At 37.1% G+C, this 23,735-nt stretch overlaps 1 protein-coding gene across 1 annotated transcript in view; it reads right to left on the reverse strand.

Annotated features, from left to right (window-relative positions):
- The window catches only part of LOC127855180 (cation-dependent mannose-6-phosphate receptor-like), a 46,877-nt gene that overhangs the window by 15,107 nt on the left and 8,035 nt on the right, over nucleotides 1–23,735 (reverse strand). The window contains exons 2-5 of the mRNA XM_052390590.1: nucleotides 20,593–20,689; nucleotides 15,971–16,098; nucleotides 12,573–12,654; nucleotides 9,580–9,671 (exon numbers count right to left, since the gene is read on the reverse strand). Of these exons, the coding sequence (XP_052246550.1) occupies nucleotides 9,580–9,671; nucleotides 12,573–12,654; nucleotides 15,971–16,098; nucleotides 20,593–20,689 (399 nt within the window). The remainder of the gene's footprint in view (nucleotides 1–9,579; nucleotides 9,672–12,572; nucleotides 12,655–15,970; nucleotides 16,099–20,592; nucleotides 20,690–23,735) is intronic.

A 23,735-nucleotide genomic window follows, 5' to 3' on the forward strand; every position in this document is an offset into this window, starting at 1 on the left:
AATAACCCGCTTTGCCTGATTTTTGAGGGACCTATAATTAAGAAGATTATGCTCAGCGGGGTTCTTTTTAAGAATTTTTAAAGCATTTTTACAGGCCTGTACCGCATTGGAGCACTCCTCATTCCACCACGGGACCCTATTTCTGGCTTTAACCTTGCCGGAGGAGACCGGTATGCTACATTCCGCTATGGACAGTATCTTGCTAGTTAAGTTATTACAAAACAGATTTGGATCCTGGGAGTGAACATCTGCATGGGAGAGATCTGAGCAGAGGTCCCTAAACTGAGCCCAATTAGCTTTTTCCAATAAAATTGAGCCTCAGTTCTCTGTGCAATTTAGTTGAGCAGGGTAACCTGTTGTGGGAGGTGATCAGATCCCATGGTATCTTTAACAGTTGCCCATGCAGACGCACTTGCTATCCTGGCATTAACAGCAGTAAGGTCAATGTGGGAGTTTAAACCAGTGGGGTTAAGTCTGGTTGGAGAACCGTCATTGAGCAGTATGAGATCTTGCTCGTCCAACCATTCTATTACCGCTCGACCTTCTGCATCTAAATTGTTGGAACCCCAAGCAGGGTGATGTGCATTAAAGTCGCCTGTGAATATTACATCAAAGGGTCCTTTAATGGTCCTTAATTCCTTAAAGAGGCCGTTCAGAGTTTCAAGATCACATCCTCTTGAATATAAATTGACCAGGATAAGAGGCCGGTTCTTGTCAATAACCAATTTAATTGCTAATGCCTCAATAGCAGTACTACCATCAGATTTAAATTGGTTGTTCACTCCCAGGTGTTCATAATTAATTGTGTTTTTAATATATATGGCAAGGCCACCGGCAATATTATGGTTTAAAGTAACAAAATTCGTAAATTCACAGTTATACCCACGTATTTGTTTTACAGTACTATTTGAAAATTTGGTTTCCTGTAAGCATAAGATATGGGTACTAGGGTTACTGTCAATACAATATTAAGCTCTGTAAATTTGTTGGCGGTAAGACCACCAACATTGAATGAAATGATTTGCAGGTTACAGTCCATAGTGGTGTGAAATTAACTTGCGTTTAATCTGGTTTCATTTATGATGAGGGGATTTAACTCCTAGTTTATGGCCTGCACAGGCCCCTTTGAGTTTCGCGGGGGTCCTGGCAAGCCGAACATGTTTCTTTTTAACGGGGAGGGTACCGCTGGCCGGGGGGGGGGGGCATCCTGGATCTGCTACTACTATTGGAGGATCCCCAGTTCCAGACTGGATTTTAATAGTTAGGGATTTATCAGGGGGGATGACCTTTGTTATTGATTCTCTGCAATTTTTGAATCGAGAATCAATTTTGTTATAGATGTAGGATATAACACGACTCCCAGTGGCCCTTTTCTGGTCCTTTAGTATCTCAGCAACCAGATCCGCCAGCTCGCTGAGATATATTTTCCTATATGTGGGACCTGTTGCTGGCAGATCCTTGATTTTAATAAATGAGTCCCCAGCAAATGAGTTACGTCTGCTGGTGTTGTCGGTAGGGGAGCTCATTGGGGATGTCTGGGAGTCGACCATTCTGGGACGGTTAGGGGGGACACTAACTCGGGGTTCCTCCTCTATTTCACAGAAACCAGAGATGGTAAGGTTCTGCTGGAGTGAACCGACACCAGAGAGTCTCTCCCCGTCACATCAAACATAGAGTCGTCCGACAGTGTAGGACCACTACAGGTGGTGTCGCTAGCACCGTCGGTCAACGTGTTGGACGGGGAGGACCCCCTGGTAGCCACAGGAGGGCGTCTCTGTGTGGGTGAATCCCCCTGGATAGGCGATACAGGGGGGGTGGTGTGTAAGTCAGGTGTATGATTGAGTACCGGTTCCACAAAAGTAACCTTTGGGGAGGGTTCCCTATTAATAGGCCGAGGGGGGGTACTCTTACCCGCTAGCCCCTCAACTATGGTGCATGTCCTCCCGGCTTGGGGCGAGACAGAACCGGGAGAGGCATGTTTAGGTGAAGAAGCGGAACCGGTTGTGATGATGGTGTTTAGGGTGCCCACGCTGTGGCTCACAGTGTCAGGTGCAAGTAGCCTGCTCTCCGCCTCGGACCAGGTGACCCCATAAAAATTGGCATAGGTGGCTATATGGATAGCTTTCTTATAGGAGGGGCACCCCTGGTAGGATAAGGAGTGCTGGCCGCCACAGTTGGCGCACAAACAAAATTTGTTTGTGCACCTTCTCCGGCAAGTAGTGCCGGCGCAGCGGCAGCAAGAGGTGATATTAGAGCATTTACCCCTGTTGGCTATATGTCCAAAGCCCTGGCAATTGAAACAACGGGCAGGTGTGACAGGGCAGGGACGAATGTCAAGGGTTATACTAGTGTCCTTGACTAAGATTTTATTTGGGACTGGTATGGACGTTAAGAAAGAGATTTTGACCAGTCTCGGAAAGCCAGGTGGGGCAGGGCGATAAGGCTCAACCCTTTCCAAATTGGTGATGAGAATATCAGAGATAGAGATCGCAGGTTTGAAAGAAAGAGATGTCTGTAGTTCCATCAAGTCCTGGCTTTCCGGGATCCCTGCTATATGACCATGAACCGTTCTCATGTTTGCAGGGATAAGGCCCGGACCGCGACTTTGCCATGATAAAAAGTACCCCTAGAAAGAAGGGTGGCAAGCGCTTGAGCGGACTTGAGCTGCAATAGCACGCAGCCAGACGCCAGGGGCACCGCCCGCTCAACTAGTCCGGGGAGTACCCTCGCCAAACATGAGGCCAATTGAAAAATGGTGAGAAAGGACATGATGGGGGCCACACTTCCAGCTGACTGGAGGAGGCACTTAAAGGGCATGGTGTTGTGAGATAGGTGATGCCTATCCGACCCTGAACGTGCCTCCCCTAGTAAAGGGGTCAGGTTTTGACACTGCCCCTTGGATGAGTAGTTGATGTTCTTTTGTGGGACGACATTTTGAAGAAATGAAAAAAGAAAGGAATAACGCTAGTTTAGTGGAAATCCTAGATGTAATGTGTGTGTATATCACAATGATTTTTAGTTGGCACAGTTCACAGTACGTGTAAAGCACTAAATGTAAGCACCGCACCGGTAAACAACCCAATATAGTATATATAAGTAAATAAAGGTGGTTAATTAGTCATTTGGTAATTTTTAATTTATGCGATGAAAAGCCAAAAATAATTCTGAATAACAAATGACGTCCATAATGCTACAAGTTTTAAGAAAATTTCGAAAAAACAAAAAAAAAGAATCAATGGACGGGCAAGGGACAATGCGGCGTAGTGGGTAGGTGTTGATGTAAATGGTATGCCTCTCTGGTTCGTCTGGTCTCTTTGCTTAACTTTGAAATGGCGGTTTAATCTTTGTTTACAATTTTTATCTTTGCTCAATATGGCGACCGGAAACACGATGTGCTTTCACTGGGTCTTTTTGCGGCTATTTGGCTTTTACAATGAAAGCTTGTCAGATTTTTTTATTTTTATTAGAGGTCACAGTGACCTTGACCGTTGACCTAGTGACCCCAAAATCGGTGTGGCATGTAGAAGTTGTAAGTGGAAGCACTTTGATAATAGAGCAAAATGTAAAGGTTTTAGCACGACGCGGACGACACGATGAGCTGACTATGACAATACCTTTTTCCCGAAAACAGCCGAGCTAAAAATGTGTGTAGAATATTAAAAAAAGCTTTTAACACACATTCATGAAAAATATCAACATTTCCCCACCATACACATGTTTTACTTTATTTAGCACATATTTTGATGCGGTCATTTAACACAAAAATATGATTTTTAAGCTTTTTTGTGTCAAATATTGTATAAAAAGAATAAAATAAAAAGAAAAATATATTGATTTTGTCACATGATTAACTATTAATTTCACTCATGGCTACAATAAAGTTAATTTTCACTTATGACTATGCTATTTATGATAAGAGAATTAAAAATAAAAAATAACAAGGGACAAAATTGTCACAAAACCAGGCTTTCAATTTGGAAAAAAATAGAGTCTGATGAATGGAAACAAATCAAAATGTGCATTGTTACTCCCATTGTGCCAAATTCAATCTATTTTTACTCGTGGCGATCTTGATTTCAAATTTAAAAAAAAGTATGATAAAGAGAGACAACTCAAAATGTGCATTGTTACTGATTGTTCATAGTTACCCCCCTTGTTTCAACATCATCTATTTTAAGTTATGGCAACCTTGACCTTGGAGATATCGACGTTATTCTTTTGTGCGACACACCGACCAATGATGGTGAACAAATGTGCCACATGATTTTAAAATCTCACAATGAATGACATAGTTATGGCCTGGACAACAGGGCTCAACATTAACGGTTGTCCTATTGCCCCTGGCAAGTAAATGTTGGGTCCGGGCAAGTTATTTTCTAATCTAGTTGTCCGCCAGGGCAAGTGCAATAAAGAACAAAGAGCATTTAATTTAGACTTCAATTGCTGTAATCATTTTGTTATATGTGCAAAAATAAAAAAGGTTTTGTGGTGTATCATTTTGATCGATATTCAAAAACGTGAGGTTTACAGTTAATGTGATATTTCATTTTTGGGCAAGTGACTTTACGTTCAGGGCAAGTAGATATTCTATGTACTTGCCCGGCAGGGCAAGTTGGTTTTTAGGTTAATGTTGAGCCCTGGACAAGCTCATTTATGGCCATTTTTGACCTTTGAACTCAAAGTGTGACCTTGACCTTGGAGCTATGGACGTAATTCTTTTGCGCGACACACCGTAATGATGGTGAAAAAATGTGCCAAATGATTATAAAATCTAACCATGAATGACATAGTTATGGCCCGGACAAGCTCATTTATGGCAATTTTTTACCTTTGAACTCAAAGTGTCACCTTGACCTTGGAGATATCAACGTAATTCTTTCGCGCGACACACTATCTAATGATGGTGAACAAATGTGCCAAATGATTTTAAAATCTCACAATGAACGACAAAGTTATGGCCCGAACAAGCTTGTTCCGCCCGCCCGCCGACATTCGCCAATCTAATAACCAGTTTATTCCTTCTGAAAACCTGGTTAATAAAATTAATAAAATAAAATTCCTTTATTTAAAAATCAATAAATAAAAGCTGCGCCATGAGCGCATGATACGCCCGTCGTTCGCCAATGAAGTAGTAAGGTAATAAATAACCCTTTGAATCATTTTTTTACTTCAGTTTATTTGTATTTGAATACATGGTTTATTTTATAAGTACATGAGCATGGAAATCACGAAATTTTGACGAACAAAGTCCCATAACTCTGGAACGACAATTCAGAATTCCGTCAAAAACGAAAGGGGATCAGGGTTTATCAATATTAAGATTGTGTTGAAATTTGAAAAAAATCCATCGAAGGATATTTGAGCTACAGTAGGACATTCAATGAAATCACGAAATTTTGACGAACAAAGTCCCATAACTCTGGAACGACAATTCAGAATTCCGTCAAAAACGAAAGGGGATCAGGGTTTATCAATATTAAGATTGTGTTAAAATTTGAAGAAAATCTGTCAAAGGATATTTGACGTAGCGTACGACATTAACAGACGGACGGACGGACGGACGGACGGACGGACAGACGGACGCGGGGTATACCATAATACGTCCCGTCATAGACGGGCGTATAAAAAATCCATCGGGGGATATTTGAGCTACGGTAGGATACATGAACAACAATAACATTTAAGGTCACAGTGACCTTGACCTTAGAATGAATGACCTTGAAATGACCAGTGGTCATCTAAGTGTGCTTGCAAACCTTCATGTCAAGTTTGAAGACTCTATGTCCAAGCATACCAAAGTTATAACAATTTTAACATTTTAACATTTAAGGTCACAGTGACCTTGACCTTCAAATGAATGACATTGAAATGACCAGTGGTCATCTTCTAGTACTGGCCAATCTTTATTTCAAGTTTGAAGACTCTAGGTACAAGCATACCAAAGTTATAACATGAAATAAGAACTTTAACATTTTTACATTCAAGGTCACAGTGACCTTGACCTTCAAATGAATGACCTTGAAATGTCCAGGGGTTACTTACTAGTTCTGGCCAACCTTCATGTCAAGTTTCAAGACTCTAGGTCCAAGCATACCAAAGTTATAACAACTTTAACATTTTTACATTCAAGGTCACAGTGACCTTGACCTTCAAATGAATGACCTTGAAATGTCCAGTGGTTACTTACTAGTTCTGGCCAACCTTCATGTCAAGTTTCAAGACTCTAGGTCCAAGCATACCAAAGTTATAACAACTTTAACATTTTTATATAGCTACAGTAGGACATTCAATGAAATCACGAAATTTTGACGAACAAAGTCCCATAACTCTGGAACGACAATTCAGAATTCCGTCAAAAACGAAAGGGGATCAGGGTTTATCAATATTAAGATTGTGTTAAAATTTGAAGAAAATCTGTCAAAGGATATTTGACGTAGCGTACGACATTAACAGACGGACGGACGGACGGACGGACGCGGGGTATACCATAATACGTCCCGTCATAGACGGGCGTATAAAAATTATGTCATTATTGTCTGTGATGGCCTACTATCTTCTGGACCTACACACAAATTAAAACAAATATTTTGAAACCTGTAATTTTATGTTTAAGATTGCAGCATATTTTTTTAGCATCCTAATAAGCTACATAGTGTTTTAGATCAGATCTGCAATAAATTTCTTGAAAAATGTGTAAGTCAGCTTTAAGAAAAACTGCTTTGCTTATTTGTGTCTTGTTCTGAGAAAACTGGGCATAATGTATGAGCCCCCCCTTCGGCCTATTGAAAGGGACTTCCTTTAAGCAATAAATACCATTCAAGCGGAAAGTGTTGTCCCTGATAAGCCTGTGCGGACTGCACAGGCTAATCTGGGACGACACTTTACGCACATGCATTATGCCCAGTTTTCACAGAACATGACACATTTTATGGAGTTGTTGTATTGATTGTGGTGTTGTTTATATTTCTATTAATGTTCTTTTTTTTCTTTATTATGTTAAGCTTGAAATATCTTTACTATCAATTGTTTGTACACTTAATTGCATTCTAAAAACAACCCACCCTATATGCCATTAACACGGACATTAAGCAAATTTTAAAAATCAACTAATAATGTAATGTAATTTAGTATAAATGGCATTATAAACATTAATGGACATTTTGATCAATCTTTTTGCAACAAAAGAGAAAAGAAACCGTCGGAGACGGGTGATGCTCCCCAAAGGATTTTTTGTCATAATATTGGACTATATATTCAGATAAAAGGAAACGTCTTGAGGGGCATAACTTTGGACAAAATAATACGATGGATGGTTAAGCAACTTAAAAATTTCAAAGGGCCATAACTCTCTAAACAAGAAACCGTCGGCGACGCGTGATGCTCCCCAAAGGTTTTTTTGTCACAATATTGCTCTATATATTCAAATAAAAGGAAACGTCTTGAGGGCACAGTAATTGGGGGGACAATTTTTTTATTATAGAAAAGTGCCAAAACTCTGTGAAAAAATCATCCGACCAGAACCCGCTGATAATATGCACATCTCCTCTTGGAAGCTTCCCATAAAGTTTCAGTGAATTCCGGTCATTAGTTGCCAAGAAATAGCCCGGACAAAAATTGAGCACGGACGGACAGACAGACAGACGCACACACGGACAGACGAAGCGGCGACTATATGCTCCCCCCAAAATAAATTTTGGGGGAGCATAATAAATCATCTAACCAGTACCCACAAATAACATGCGCATCTCCTCAAGGTAGTTAAGCTTCCCATAATGGTTCATTGAATTCCAGTCAGTAGTTGGGCGGACATTAAAGAATTGCACTATATGTACAGTTTATAGAAAATTTCAAAGGGCCATAACTCTGTACAAAAAATCATCTGACCATAACCGGCTGATAATATGCACATCTCCTGTTGATAGTGCAGCTTCCCATAAAGTTTCATTGAATTCCGGTCATTAATTGCTGAGAAATATCACAGACAAAAATTGTGCACGGACGGATGGACACACGGACAGACGAAGTGGCGACTATATGCTCCAAAAATTTTCGGGGAGCATAAAAATTATTTTCAATAAAAAAAACCGAAATAAAAACCATCTTACATAATGTTGGCATTCCAAATCATATTTCATAAATTTTTCTAGATTTCTAAGTAAACAAGAGCTGTGTTAGTGAAACACAATGCCCCCTACTGCGCCGCTTTGAAGCCATATATTTTACCTTTGACCTTGACGGATGACCTTGACCTTTCAACACTCAAAATGTGCAGCTCCATGAGAAACGCATGCATGCCAAATATGGAGTTGCTATCTTCAATATTGCAAAATTTGACTTTTGACCTTGAAGAATGACCTTGACCTTTCACCACTCAAAATGTGCAGCTCCATGAGATATGCATGCATGCCAAATATCGAGTTGCTATCTTTAATATTGCAAAATTTGACCTTTGACCTTGAAGGATGACCTTGACCTTTCATCACTCAATATGTGCAGCTCCATGCGATACGCATGCATGCCAAATATCGAGCTGATATCTTCAATATTGCAAACTTTGACCTTTGACCTTGAAGGATGACCTTGACTTTTCACCACTCAAAATGTGCAGGTCCATGAGATATGAATGAATGCCAAATATCAAGTTGCTATCTTCAATATTGCAAAATTTGACATTTGACCTTGACGGATGACCTTGACCTTTCGCCACTCAAAATATGCAGCTCCATGAGATACACATGCATGCCATATATCAAGTTACTATCTTCAATATTGCAAAATTTGACCTTGAAGGATGACTTTGACCTTAACTTTTCACCACTCAAAATGTGCAGCTCCATGAGATACACATGCATGCCAAATATCAAGTTGCTATCTTCAATATTGCAAAAGTTATGGGCAATGTTAAAGTTTTCGGACGGACAGACCGACTGACAGATGGACGGACAAACGGATGGACTAAGGGACGGACAGACTGATGAACAGACAGACGGACAGTTCAAAAACTATATGCCAGCCTTCATGAGGGTCATAAAAAAAGTTATGGCGAAAGTTGAAGTATTCGGATGGACAGACAGATGCCATATATTTGACCTTTCACCTTGAAGGATGACCTTGACCTTTCACCTTTCAAAATGTGCAGCTCCATGAGATACACATGCATGCCAAATATCAAGTTGCTATCTTCAATATTGAAAAAGTGATCGCCAATGTTAAAGTTTTCGGACGGACAGACAGACGCCATATATTTGACATTTGACCTTAAAGGATGACCTTCACCTTTCACCACTCATAATGTGCAGCTCCATGAGATGCACATGTATGCCAAATATCAAGTTGCTATGTTCAATATTGAAAAAGTTATGGCCAATAAAGTTTTCGGACGGACGGACGCATTGACTGACGGACAGTTCAACTGCTATATGCCACCCTACCGGGGGCATAAAAAACTAGCCAAAGCTCCCAAAATCAGAGTTTACAAACATTCCTAAATTTGTTAAACAATATACAGTATAAAAAATCACGAATTAATCTACAAAGAATAACTGTATGTAAAGTATTCAACTAAACATCAGTACATACAAAATAACCAGGACAGATCCAGGGCTGAGACCACGACCTGGTGAAGGCGTTGGGGATGGTTGACATGCATATGATGACAACAGGATAAATTTCTGGAAACATAAATTGAGAAAGTAAGCTAGCGAAACTTCTAGAGTTAAAAAGAAGGGCTCTGAACACTGCTCCCCCCTTCTTGTCCGTCTAAGTTGTTAAGAACAACAATTTTGAAAAACATTTCATTTTTTCTCCCAGTATTCATGGGAAAATAAATAAATGGCCATTGTTTAAAAACCCTCCACTGAACAGATATGCAGTCTACTCTCGTAATCTCGTCATCGGATATCTTGATTTTCTCGATATGTCGAAGTAAGCTCAATGTCCCAACTTTTTTCCTTCTTTATCTTTATTAATAAACATCGCATATCTCGATTTTCGTTATGTTGAATAATTCGATATCTTGATATAAAAATTTGTCCCCGAGTCTTGATTTTACATGTATTTACTGTGGTCTATCACGAAGTGGGAATAACTGTCCCAGTGTCGGCAAAGGTGAGAAATTGTTTCTTTGATACTTCACCGTTCCGCTTAGCCCGGCTGCTCCCGATAATGTGTGTTAGATAATTGATCCATTAAGTGCATCAATTACCACACGTGTCTTATGTCGTCAGCCTTTAACACTTGAGTAAGGCCTGTCGCTTTAACTGCAATTAATACACAGCCTGCCGAAAGACTAAATTTTTTTACAAACAACATTCCAAAATGCATTGAGTTACATTTTTGCGAATATAAACTGTTGCAAATTTGCAGAATGTTCTTCTATTATTGAACTCCCACAGTCATGATCATTACTAATTGCCCATGTCTATGTGCTGCTCTGTTACTGCATTACAATTGGTCGGAATGCTAAGAAAGATAAATAAGATAAGACTCAGAATGGCTTTTCATTTTTATTTTATCCTGTACTAATAATCGATTGAACTTTGCATTTCAAACTACAAAATGGACATGTACAGTTCAGTATTCCGAAACTTGATTTACGCATGTTCAGATGGAAAACCCTCGTCTTGATTGAACGTCAATATCATCATAACTTTAAATAGCAACATTACGGGATGTTTACTCGACAGTTTAGAAAAATCATAACCGCATGTGTTCATGCAATTCTGTAATACTTAAAACGTCATTTTAAGCATTTAAATAGCAAATTTAAGCGTGCCTCGTAAAAACGCATATATATCAGGTAATAGATAGGGTAGTAGAGAGTATTATGCCACACGGTGACAGCTTTAGTCAGACCACTTAGCAGGTATATAGATGTTAAAAACAAGGTAATTTTCGTCTCAATTTTTCTTTGAAAACGCTTCATCGGATATCTCGAACTCTCTTTATCTCGATATTTTTATTGTTCCCGTCGACTTCAAGATGATGAGAGTAGACTGTATTTTAGACTGAGAAATTCCCTAGAATTTGTAAAATATTTAAAAATGTACCAAGCATGATTAAATATCCATTATTCCCAGTTTTTAGCAGATCCCTGTATCTTTCTTGATTAAATATCTTTCCCTATATATATTATAATCTATACATGCTTCATTTCCTGTATTGTTGGCATGTGTAATGCATAAAAAAAAAAATAAGTCTAAGTTAAAGGGCACAAATGTCTGCAGAGAATGACAACATATGCAAAAATAATGTATTGAACTTCTAGATAGTTTAAAAACATATCAATAAAGTGTCATGTTGATACACAGTAAACTTGGAGACAAATCTACAACACTAAGTACAAATGTTGAACAATGCAGGTATCCAAGGCTTGCATTAAATTAAGAGCACAAAACTCTGGAGGTAATATCCACAAAAAATTACATCTTGTACTTCTAAATAGTATAAACAACAATACATATCTATTAACTTCATGATGATACGCAGAAAAGTCAGGTACAAGTTTGCGTCATAAAGTACACAAGTGCAGCATGACAGACCAACCAACCAACAGTATACCACCTCACCAAGCAAATTAATAATTTGCTTGTTTGTGCCTATAGACAGATTGAGACAGATAGATGTCTGTGCTCATTACAGTATAGCCCCTTCTACTATTAAAATGGGACAGGGGATGAATAAGTAAATACTAGTTAATCAATACAAAAATAGGCTTCAAGAAGATCTGTATTTAAATTGTACAAATAATTTTACATTATTTTTACAATTAGCAAATAAGATTATGACCAAGCCATTTTTACGAAAGATAACGTTTAACTTCATGTATTTGCAAAAAAGTGTAGATTGTTAAAAAATAATTATAAATTCTCAATAAAATTACTTAAATGTATAACAGGAAATCATGTACTCATATCAAGCTTACAGCGTTTTTTCACCATTTTGGGAAAGAGGCCAGGTCCCTTTGCATTGGGAAATACCGCGTCCTTTTGACTTAAGTTGGGAAATTAATGTTGTTGATTTTTTGCTAACAAATAATTTAAATTGATAATCAAAGTCATTTCAATATGATATTTTATAAGGTTCAACTTATAGAGCTGGATTCGGAGATGAATGACATGTTTAAACTTATAATAAGAGATGTGTTTGTCAGAAACACAATGCCCCCTATTGCGCCGCTTTGAAATAAAATTTCAATATATCATTTGGCAGCTTTAGAAATTATCTCCCTTTTAAAGCTGATTACTTTCCTTGGATTGTATTTTATGACTTTTGACCTTGAAGGATGACCTTGACCTTTCACCACTCAAAATGTGCAGCTTCATGAGATACACATGCATGCCAAATATTAAGTTGCAATCTTCAATATTGCAAAAGTTATGGCCAATGTTAAAGTTTTCGGACAGACGCACAGAATGAAAGACTGACAGAGGAACAGTTCAACTGCTATATGCCACCCTACTGGGGGCATAAAAAACAATTTTTGTTCAGAAACCTTCAATTGGGAATTTTTAGGTGAATGGGTACCTCTACCGGTCCCAAATTAAACGAAAAAAAAACACACAATGGCTTACATAGTTCTTTGATGGACTCTCGTCTTCATACTTTAGTTCTGGATCTCCATCTTTCTTGCACACCATCTTGATAAAAGTACGCCTGAATAAAACAATTTCAAAGTCAATTTATATTTCGTAGGATAAAAACCAAGAGAAAGATTGTTCAAAAGAAAACATGTTAATTAATACTGGTACATTTGTATTTGCATTGTGTTTAAAAAACACAAAAACAATAAGAACTATTTATTGATCTGAGTGGTAAGTATTGGATACATGTATTATAGAGGCCAATTACATGTATTGAAAACACCATTTCCTCTCCAGATACAACAAGGCATGTTTGTAAACATATATGCACCTTCCCCAATATGCAGCAAAAATGAGACAGCGTATATAGCGGACCCTCTTGATATATTTCGGCCTTGATTTTCAAGAATCTTTGAATAATTTTTATTGATTGATAATTTAAGGTAAATAACCTTTCATATAATTAAACATAACTATCACTTTGAATATAAACAAGAAACAATGAATGATTTTGTAACCCATTTTATTTGAAGTGTGCAAAGCCAAAAAATATCAAGAGGGTCCACTATATATGCTGTCTCATCATAAATTAACACCCTTTCTGCGTTATAAACAAGAGCTGAAATCGTTAATTTATTTAGCTTCAATAATAATTAGCTTTATGGATATGTTTCGTGAACAAAATATTTCAATTTATTCCATTAAAAAATAAAATAATCATGGCAACGGAAATTTAATGGCCGGTATCTAAACAAAAGTATAATCGCCAAGACCGTAGCATCAGTTCGGTGCATTAGGACCGCGCACTACTTTCTTCCGCCTTCATTCCTTACTTACTTTCATTTTTAAACTATTTTTTTCTATCGTATACAGAATTCTATTCTCCTAAGCAAGATGTAGTTTTTAAAACTGAACTCCAAATATAAACGTCACAAATCTGTATAAAGTACCAACATGTCAACAGTAAATCTAGATTCTTAAACGGTATATTTGCAAAAGTTTTGGTTACAACCCACCGGGCTGCTCAAATCGGAAGAAAAACTTAACATATTTGAAAACTATGTAACATAGGCTTTCTAATGGTATATAATTTGTCAAAATCGGCCGAGGAATTAATAAGCAACACGATAACGTATACAGTCCAACCCCTACTTCTGGTCCCCCTCATCGCCGGTCGCCCCGTGTAGGTGGCCGGTGTGTGCCGCGACCATCGATAAACACTATATAATGCACCCCTCTTAAGCGGTAACCCCGTTTCTGCTGCATCCCAAATGTTAAATTTCCCCCATATGAATGGTCTCGCGCCAGTAAGTCAGTCATGTACATTGGCAAAATTACACCGACGCAACGGCGATAAAATCGATACTAATTTACTTCCTATCTGCAGTTTAGGCTCTGTAGTACTGAAGCGTGTTGTGTGATAAACATTTTGACAGCCACTTTGCAAAATGCAATTAATTAGCGGCGGATTATCGGGTAATCGGGTTAAAAGCAATATGCGACCGTTTGATCTTTTTGTTTCCGCATGTGCGAATATCACCTATTATTACTGGAAAAGAGATTATTAATTCATAATTTATTATTTGTAGTTGTTGAATCATACTATTTCAAGCACACATTATGACAATTATCGGCCAATTAAAAGTTAAAAAGAACAACAAAACTTTTAGCCGAAATCAACTAATCTTACATGTTGTCTGTCCTACAATAATTTTATCAAAAAATCAATACACGCACGCTTTTCATGTGACATTGTACATTGGTGCATAATTTTCGCGCGCTTTTGTTGGGACAAAGGAAATATATGAGGACTTTTTTGATGCTAGAATTTGTAAACGTCTCGTTAACATAAAACAATCGGGAGTGTGTTTCGGATTACAAATTATTACGGTATTCTCATTTGGGAATTAAACAAAGCATTCATATTTGTTTTTATATTAACAATTATTTCAATATACACACATGCATTAATTTTGATAAAACCCTTTACGCTGCAAAAAAATGTTTTTATAATTTATGCATGAAAAGCACGATTGCCAGGAGGATTACACCCGGTTGCTATAATCAGTCTCTTTTTAAGTAACTGGCCACGATTTTATCGTGGAGGAGATCACTGTCGGGACCAATTTGTGCGTTAGGTATTACAAAGCCATAAAACTGCAATAAACCAATTAAATTATCGATTGATAGTGACACTGGAGTTATTCACGCATAACTGATTCACAACTGTTCCCATCTTAAGTGCATTGGGACCATACAACGCGCATTGTGTAAACAATGAATCATGAGAATGATTCTTTTTTATTGACTTGATTCTGATGATGATGATGATATTGATGATGATTAGAAAGATGAATAATATTTTTTTGAATGAAAATTTTGTTTTATAGCTGATTTTAGAAAGGAAGAAATACAATTATTTTAAGTCTATACATTGTTTAATATATGTGCACATATTTACCTTTTTTTTTTAATACAAAAATTGAACAGTTAGCCATGCACTTATCAACTCCAGACTCCCTATGACCCAACCCCCTCTTAAGAGGCCACCCCGCTTAAGCAGCAAATTTGGCCGTTTCCCTTGACTGGTTGCTTAAGAGGGGTTGTACTGTAAACCAATAAAATCCAATGATCAGTTTTTGCTTAAGATTGAATTTACTACAGTAAGGGTCAAATATTCGATTCATCTCCTAACAATATACGCTCCGTGATCTGAGTGGTAAGTATTGGATACATGCACATGTATTATAGAGGCCAATTATTGAAAAACGCCATTTCCACACAAGATACAACAAGGGATGATTGTAAAACATGTATGCACCTTCCTCAAAATGCAGCAAAATTGTAAACAAATGAAATAAAATCTTAAAATAATTTTATATATTGAATACCTCGATCATCTTTGACTTTGACATCAAATTCTATAGTTTCATTAGCAAACCAATTTGTACAATTATACTTCAGAGCATTCTCAAGGTATCATGCAAACAAGAGCTGTGTTTGTGAAACACAATGCCCCCTACTGGGCTTTGAAGCAGTACTGCAGCTCTTTTAGAAAAAAAACACTTTTGACCTTGAAGGATGAACTTGACCTTTCACCACTCAAAATGTGCAGTGCCATGAGAAACACGTGCATTTCAAATCAAGTTGCTATCTTCAATATTGCAAAGGTTATGACCAACCTTAAAGTTTTGGGACAGACAGACACATACAACACAGATAGACAGCCAGGCCAAAAACAATATACCCCCAATCATTTGATCCAGGGGCATAAAAATGAATTTTATACTACAAAGCCCTTTGACCTGTTTACATAAAAATAGTGAAGGGTGTCCCTTGCCCGTTTCAGTACCATAATACCAATATGCATGACGGTAGGTTATACATACCTGCCTTCTAAACCTTCTGTAAACTGTAGTTCCAAGGTGTTTGCAATAATGCTGCCATTGAAATTTGCAGAATTGGAGGTACCAAGATTATATGATACAGATCCAGCAGTTTGGGCTGTTTGGCATGCCTGTTCAATGTAAATGTACATTTAACAAAATTGTTATTATAAAGCCCTGAAGACATAGTGTTATATCATAGAATAATTCAACAATAAGAACACAACAGTTAAATTTAAAACAGTCTAGACCCTTATTTAAATGTCTAAAAAAACATTTACCGGTATATGTTGTAATTATTCAATTACATGTGTTATTTCAAACATATTAAAAAAAATGCCATTTATTTCGCAATTATTGCATCATATCATGAGTGTACCTTGACCTAACCTAAATACACAGACATACATGTACCCAATTCATGCCCTATCTTCAGAATGAGACATGCAATTTTAAAAATGCAGTCAGCAAGAGCTGTATTGTCTTAATATTTTGAGCATTGACCTGTAGGTAATGACCTTGACATTAATTTTGATTCAGCAATACAGAGGCCTTACATGAAGCTCATCCATACTATTATCATTTTGTATCAAGATATTTTTAATTTTAATGTTGAATTGTCAATCTAAAGTCTCGACAGACTGTAACAGTATGATGACGTACTTGTGTTGACATAGACCTTCTAACTAGGGACACCCGTATTATATGTAACATGTACTCTTCTCAAGGTTAGCACTGTGATAAACCTTTTTACACAGCATAATGGATTATGTTACTTCTAAGATCAGAGTCATGCCAAAATCCTGAATCACAGTAACACATTACTTAGGTTAGACTCTTGAAATTATGATACAATAATACTACCCTCATTAATTAGGAAAACATGCTGTGCAGTGACTGATGCAAACAAAAGTCAAACATTAAAACAACAGGGCCAAGATGGCCCTAGTTCGCTCACCTGAGAGGAGTCCGTTCATTTAATCTTTACCAAACGTCAAACTTCACCTAGATATTGTCCAGACAAACATCCTGGTCAAGTTTCATCATTATTGAACCAAAACTCTGGCGTATGGAGTGTTTTTGTTTTTGTAAGATTTTACCTGGTGACCTATATTTTGAGTTGACTCCCCCTTACCAAACATCAAACTTTGCTTACAAAAATAAATATTTTGACCAAGATTCATAAAATCTGAAACAAAATTGTGACCTTGAGAGTGTTTACAAGGATTTTGTATATTATAATGAAAATTTGGACAATCTAAGGGCAATAATTATGGCATTAATCATGTGATTTTGCTCATTATCACACTTGACTGAGATCTTTCAGCAACTTTCATAAAGAATGCTTGAGAAGTGTGAATGCTAGAGTGTTTACAAACCCAATCTGGACGAACGGACAGCGGACAAAGACCAATTCTAAAACCTCACCTGAGCAATCGGGTGAGCTAAAAAGTGTGTTTCACCGATCTGAGCCATTTTCCAACTTGTCCGAGAAATCAATAAAACCAATGTATTCACTAAGTTTCACGATAATTAGGCAAAAAATGAGACTTCTATAGTGTTCGATCACAAGGTTTCTCTCTAGTCACATAAGGAAAACTGCCACCCCCCCTGGTGGCCATGTTTTTTGACCTATTGGGACCATTTGCAAACTCATCTAAGATATATTTAAAACCAATCATTTCACCAAGTTTCATGATGATTGGGCAAAAAATGTGACTTCTAGAGTGTTCACAAGCTTTTTTTACTTTATAAATATAAGAAAACTGCCCCCCCCCCCCCGGCAGCCATGTTATTCAACTGACCGGAACCATTTTTTAACTCAACTCTCGTATCAAGAAAACAAATGTTCTGACCAAATTTCATGAAAATTGGGCCAAAAATGTGTCTTCTAGAGTGTTCACATGTTTTCACTATATACATATAGAGAAAAATGCCCTGCCCACTGGCAGCCATATTTTTCACAAGTCTGGACCATTTTCGAACTCGTCCGAGATATCAATAAAACCAATGTTTTGTCCAACTTTCATGATGATTGGGCAAAAATTGTGACTTCTAGTGTGTTTACAAGGTTTCTCTAAAGCCAAATAAGGAAAACTGCCCCGCCCACTGGCGGCCATGTTTTTCAACGGACCCAGGGCTGGATTAAGCACTAGGCTTACAAGGCTGCAGCCTTGGGCCCCCCGATTGTTAAGGGGCCCCCAACAACAGGCTAGTTTCCCAATGTATGATCTTTTTTTATTATGTCATTTAACTACTCTCGGGATTGCAGTATAATTGTTTTGTGTGATTTTACCAGTTTCCCGATGTATATCGAGTTGTAATGTTTAGTTCGCTTTGATTTACTATGATATGAGTTTTCTTTATGTGTTGTATATCCATTCAGAACCATTAGTTTCTCTGTTTATTATACGTCTTGCCCGTATGGCCATGATAACATCTGGACATGACGACATTGAAGAGAAGGCCAAAGCTTTTGTTTCAATCACCGAATATAAGGATGCAAATAAGGCTAAGAAACGGCAGAAACTATTTCATGATGACGAGAGTACGACACCAGCTGCGAATACAGAGCTAAGAGCACGTGACCATATTGGAATTCGCACATTCTACAGCATAGTTGATTGTCTCACTGTTGAACTTTGCAAGCAGTTGAGCGCATATTCTGGTCTCCACAAACTATTTGGTTTCATTCCAGAGTTTGAGTCTCTCACCTTGGATGATCTACGGAAATGATCTACGGAAATGATCTAGAGGAGTCTAATCCAGATGACATTGAGGCGTCTTCTGTTGACGAGTTCGTTCATTTCAAAACCATTCCAAACGTTGCCATCGCTGTACGCATATACTTAACAATTCCAGTTAATAACGTTCACGGTAGGGGGTCAATTTCAACATTATCAAGCATGATAAACAAAAGGTTGACAGCATTCGGGTTACTATATATTGATTTAAGTTCTCCGAGAACTACACTTTAAACAGGTAATTGATTAGGCTGGAATCTGTTACATATAACATGTATGTTCGGTTCAGTTAATAAAATAGTAATACATTGTGAAACTCGTTTTGCTATAATATATATATATATATATATATATATATATATATATATATATATATATATATATATATATATATATATATATATATATATATATATATATATATAATGTCAAATTTGTTCAAATGCAAGTTTTCTGATCTGTGTAGTTGTAGTACCAAGTATGATTTTCAATATACAAAAGCGGACCAGAGGGAAGGGACCCCCCGTAACAGGTGCAGCCTTGGGCCACAAACCAGCTTAATCCGGCCCTGAACGGACCAGACCAACTTTTGAACACAACCAACATATCATTAAGACAAACATTTTTGACAAATTTACATGAAGATTGGGCATGAAATGTGACTTCTACAGTGTTTACAAGGTTTTTCTTTTTTTTGACCTAGTGACCTAGTTTTTGACCCGGCATGACCCAGTTTTGAACTAGACCGAGATATCATTGGGACAAAGCTTCTGACCAAGTTTCATGAAGATCGGAAAAGAAATGTGCTTTCTAGAAAATACACTATTATTATGAAAACGTTAATAGTCACAGGGGAGTTACTACTGTAAACTTAAATGCAATATTTAGAAGAGTTGTCTCGCATGTTACATGACCTTAATTCATGATTGTTTACAAGCCTTTTTACTATATAAATATAAGGAGTACTGCCCGTCCCCATGGTAACTATGTTTTTCAACGGACTGTAACCATTTTCGAACTCAACTCTCATATCAAGGAAACAAATGTTCTGATCAAATTTCATGAAAATTGGGCCAAAAATGTGACTTCTAGAGTGTTTACATGTTTTCACTATATAGAGAAAAATGCCCGGCCCACTGGCCGCTATGTTTTTTCACCGATCTGGATCATTTTCTAACTCGTCTGAGATATCAATAAAACCAATGTTTTGACCAACTTTCATTGGGCAAAAATTGTGACTTCTAGAGTGTTTACAAGGTTTCTCTATAGCGAAATAAGGAAAACTGCCCCGCCCACTGGCTGCCATGTTTTTCAACAGACCAGAACCACTTTTGAACTCAACCAACATATCCTTAAGGCAAACATTTTGACAAAGTTACATGAAGATTGGGCATGAAATGTGACTTCTACAGTGTTTACAAGTTTTTTCCTTTTTTTGACCTAGTGACCTACTTTTTGACCGGGCAAGACCCAGTTTCAAACTCAACCGAGATTTCATTGGGACAAAGCTTCTGACCAAGTTTCATGAAGATCGGACAATAAATGTGGCTTCTAGAGTGTTTACGAACAAATGTGGACGGACAGACGACGGACAAAGACCGGTCACAAAAACTCAGCTGAGCAATCAGGTGAGCTAAAAAAAACTCTCATCAATTTAGTTGTACGTTTTGCATATCATCATTTATTACCCATGATTGACTTGACATGTGGAATACATAGCATTTTCAGATACACCTTGTTTAAAAAGATCTGATCATGAAAGATCAAAAACATGTTTTCCTAACTTCATCACATGTTTCAAGGAGTGTGTTAAAACCTTTACACGTTTTAGTAAAATGCAGTCCATGGCAGTCCATTTAAATAAATGATGTTGGTATATACCGCTGCAGTGGTAGCTGCTCCGCATTCTGCCAAAGGAGTACATGGTTGAAATGTGTACATATAGCTCGTGCCTGCCGACGTGGCATTAACTGAAAATCTAAAAAACATAAAAAGGGGAATAAAATCAAGTCATATACTTAAACTAACATAAATACTTAAAATAAACCATTATTTCACAAAAGATTTTGTAAAGTTAACCCATAAACAATCAGTGTTCCTTATTGCAATTATAGCCAAAATTTCTACACAAGATTGGGTATGGTAACATTTAAAGAGATACAAAATGCTTGTTTTTATTTTTTGTGCGACAATTCATTCCATATTATAATTTCCCGCCACGATATCCGAACAAGCGAACATGACACTTCAGGCAGAGTCGGAAGAACAACCTATTCATGAGACCTATGTCGTGCTTTGGAAGCTGCCCAAAGTCAATCTCGCATTTCCTCGTAAATGTTCGAATATCGTAGCCAGGAAATTCAAATGGAATATATTATGACCAAAAAATAAAATAAAAAACTAGCATTTTGTATTCTGTTAAATTTATGTTACCAGACCACATCTTGCGTTGAAATTTTGGTTATTGCTATAAGGAGCATCGATTTTGGCTGTGTTAACTTTATTTCTTTGAAATAGTGTATGAAATATTTGTTGATTTTGAGTGTTTATGGGCTTTTAAACAATACATGTACAAAAAACAAAATGTGGTGTAATGTTTTAAACAAAGGGGACTTAAGGAACTAAACTAGTCTGACAAAGTGGAGTTTAAAATACATGTGATAAAAGTAATGGAACATAAATATTTGATTTTTCAGCTCATTGTTGTTTTTTATGTCAGGTGATATATAATTAGAACAAATGCTCTGCCCGACGACTGTGAAGATTTGACAAAGAAATTGACTTCTGGAGAATCAGGGCTCAGCCGTGAGGAAGATATGGGAGATATCTTCTCCCCAGACATACTGACTTCTCCCTCTAATTACATGAAGGAGAAGCGATTTCTCCTTGCGTGATTTAGTTTGCACCAAATATTGATTGATAATATGTCATTTAAATTAAGTAAAATACAATAATAAAAAAACATTATCACGGTAAATAGTGTGTTTGTTAATATTTCTTAATGTTTTTCCTTATATGCAGAATGTGAGTTGTTTCTGATTAATCATGATAATGAGGTGAAGGAAATAAGTGAAGTTGATTAAACGCCGAACATAAACCACTTCTCCTTTACATTGCTTCACTTCAGTCTCCATAATTTTATCTGAGTGAGAAGTCACTTCTCCCCTAAATTTGAATGCAGGCTGAGCCCTGAAAATAAAGATGCTTTTTTTCAATTTACATAGTAACCTATTTTTTTAGCTCTCATGACCCAGTTTCAAGCTCAGCCAAGCTTTCATTCCGACAAAATGTTCTGACCAAGTTTCATAAAGATTGGCCAATAAATGTGGCCATAAGAGCGTCAAGAAGGATTCAAAGTAACTGCCTCACCCAATGGGGCCATGTTTTTCACGGAACCAAAATCATTTTCAAAATTCAGCCAAGATATCATTAGAACAAATGATCTGACCAAATTTTCCTGAAGATTGGGGCGTAATACTAACTTCTAGAGTGTTAACAAGGTTTTACTACAGCCATATAAGGAAAACTGCTCCATCCCCGGGCAGCCATGTTTTTCAACGTACATATGTACCGGGCAAAAGCCATCGATTTGCTTTCAAAAACTCCCCCATGACAAATCGTATAAAGGTCCCCACATTTCCAAATGAATTCATTGTGATTTATGTTTTTGTACATATGTGGATGAATTAATCTACGCTGAATTGCACTTATTGCCGGAGTTTTTTAAAAATAATTTGATACATGTTGAAAAAAAAACACCCATACAAAACTTACTCACCCTGTAGAATTATCAGCGAATTTAAAAAAAACATCCAGTCCTTAGCGCCACCTCAAAGTAGCATTGGCTCATTTATTAATGAGATGGTCCCTGTGATTAACGGCCGTGTTTATACATATCAATTACTATTCTCAATCATTACTATTCTCAGTCTGAAAGGCTTCATAATATATTTAGCAGAGCAGAGACCAATGCTTACATAAGCAATCCCAGTGACCTTTAACCCACTGAATCCAAACTCCAAACTCAACAGGGTTCACGTCCTTATTTAGACCACTCAGATGACAGGAAAAATGAAAACTCGGCAAGTAATTGAAAGAATGCCAATGTCATACCCCAAAAGTAATAAATTTCATTCCTCATACGTGACCCAGATCTATGATATTACAAAATTTAAACTGATTCATGTTATTTGATTAGATGTTATTAATCACAAACTTTGGTCACTCTGTGATGTATATATGGATGAGTGCTTACAATAATTGGGTATGTATGTGTCATACACTGACTTTTTGAGGCATGCCATTCCAAGGTACCTGCTCCACTGGGGGAACATTTTTCGAAAGGGAGTACCCCCCAAAAATTGTTTTCACTAATCAAAAATACAAGAAAAAAGAGGAAAAATATCATATACAGTCTTCAATCAAGAAAGTATAATGAAACTTGTTTTTAAAACTCAAAACGTATTCTTTTATTTATCCAATTTCCAAAAGAAAAGCCTTAAATTCCAAAAAATGCAGTATCATCTACTTTTTGGAAACTGCAAAGACAGGAACTGATGTCATTAAAAACATGGTCTCACAAAACATGCTCACTGATGGCATCTAGTTTGTATTTAATTGATATGCAGCAGACCTCAATTTCCAAATTCCAAAACTAAATCCCAGTTTGGTCCATGTTTTCAAGCGTTCAGAGAAAATCTTATTTCCAAGGCATCAGAGATATGCTTTTGTTAAAATGCACTACCCAACCTTTAAAAATAAGCAACATATCTCAATGTTCTCTGCACTATTTAGTTTTTGTTCAAAAATCATCATACTCATGTTTTCAAGGTGGATAACAAGACATTGTACATGTGCTGCATAATTTTCAAAAGCTTTTATCAATGTAAAGTATTTTATAACATACATGCATGTTGTTCAATTGCATTTAGAATTTGTTAATGTCAGGTAATCAACAATATAAGAAGTGTGTTTTGGATTACAACTTTTACTCTGAAACAAGTTCAAAAATAAATAAATGTACA

This window comes from Dreissena polymorpha, chromosome 13 (genome assembly GCF_020536995.1).
Source record: "Dreissena polymorpha isolate Duluth1 chromosome 13, UMN_Dpol_1.0, whole genome shotgun sequence".
In the NCBI taxonomy this organism is placed as follows: domain Eukaryota; kingdom Metazoa; phylum Mollusca; class Bivalvia; order Myida; family Dreissenidae; genus Dreissena; species Dreissena polymorpha.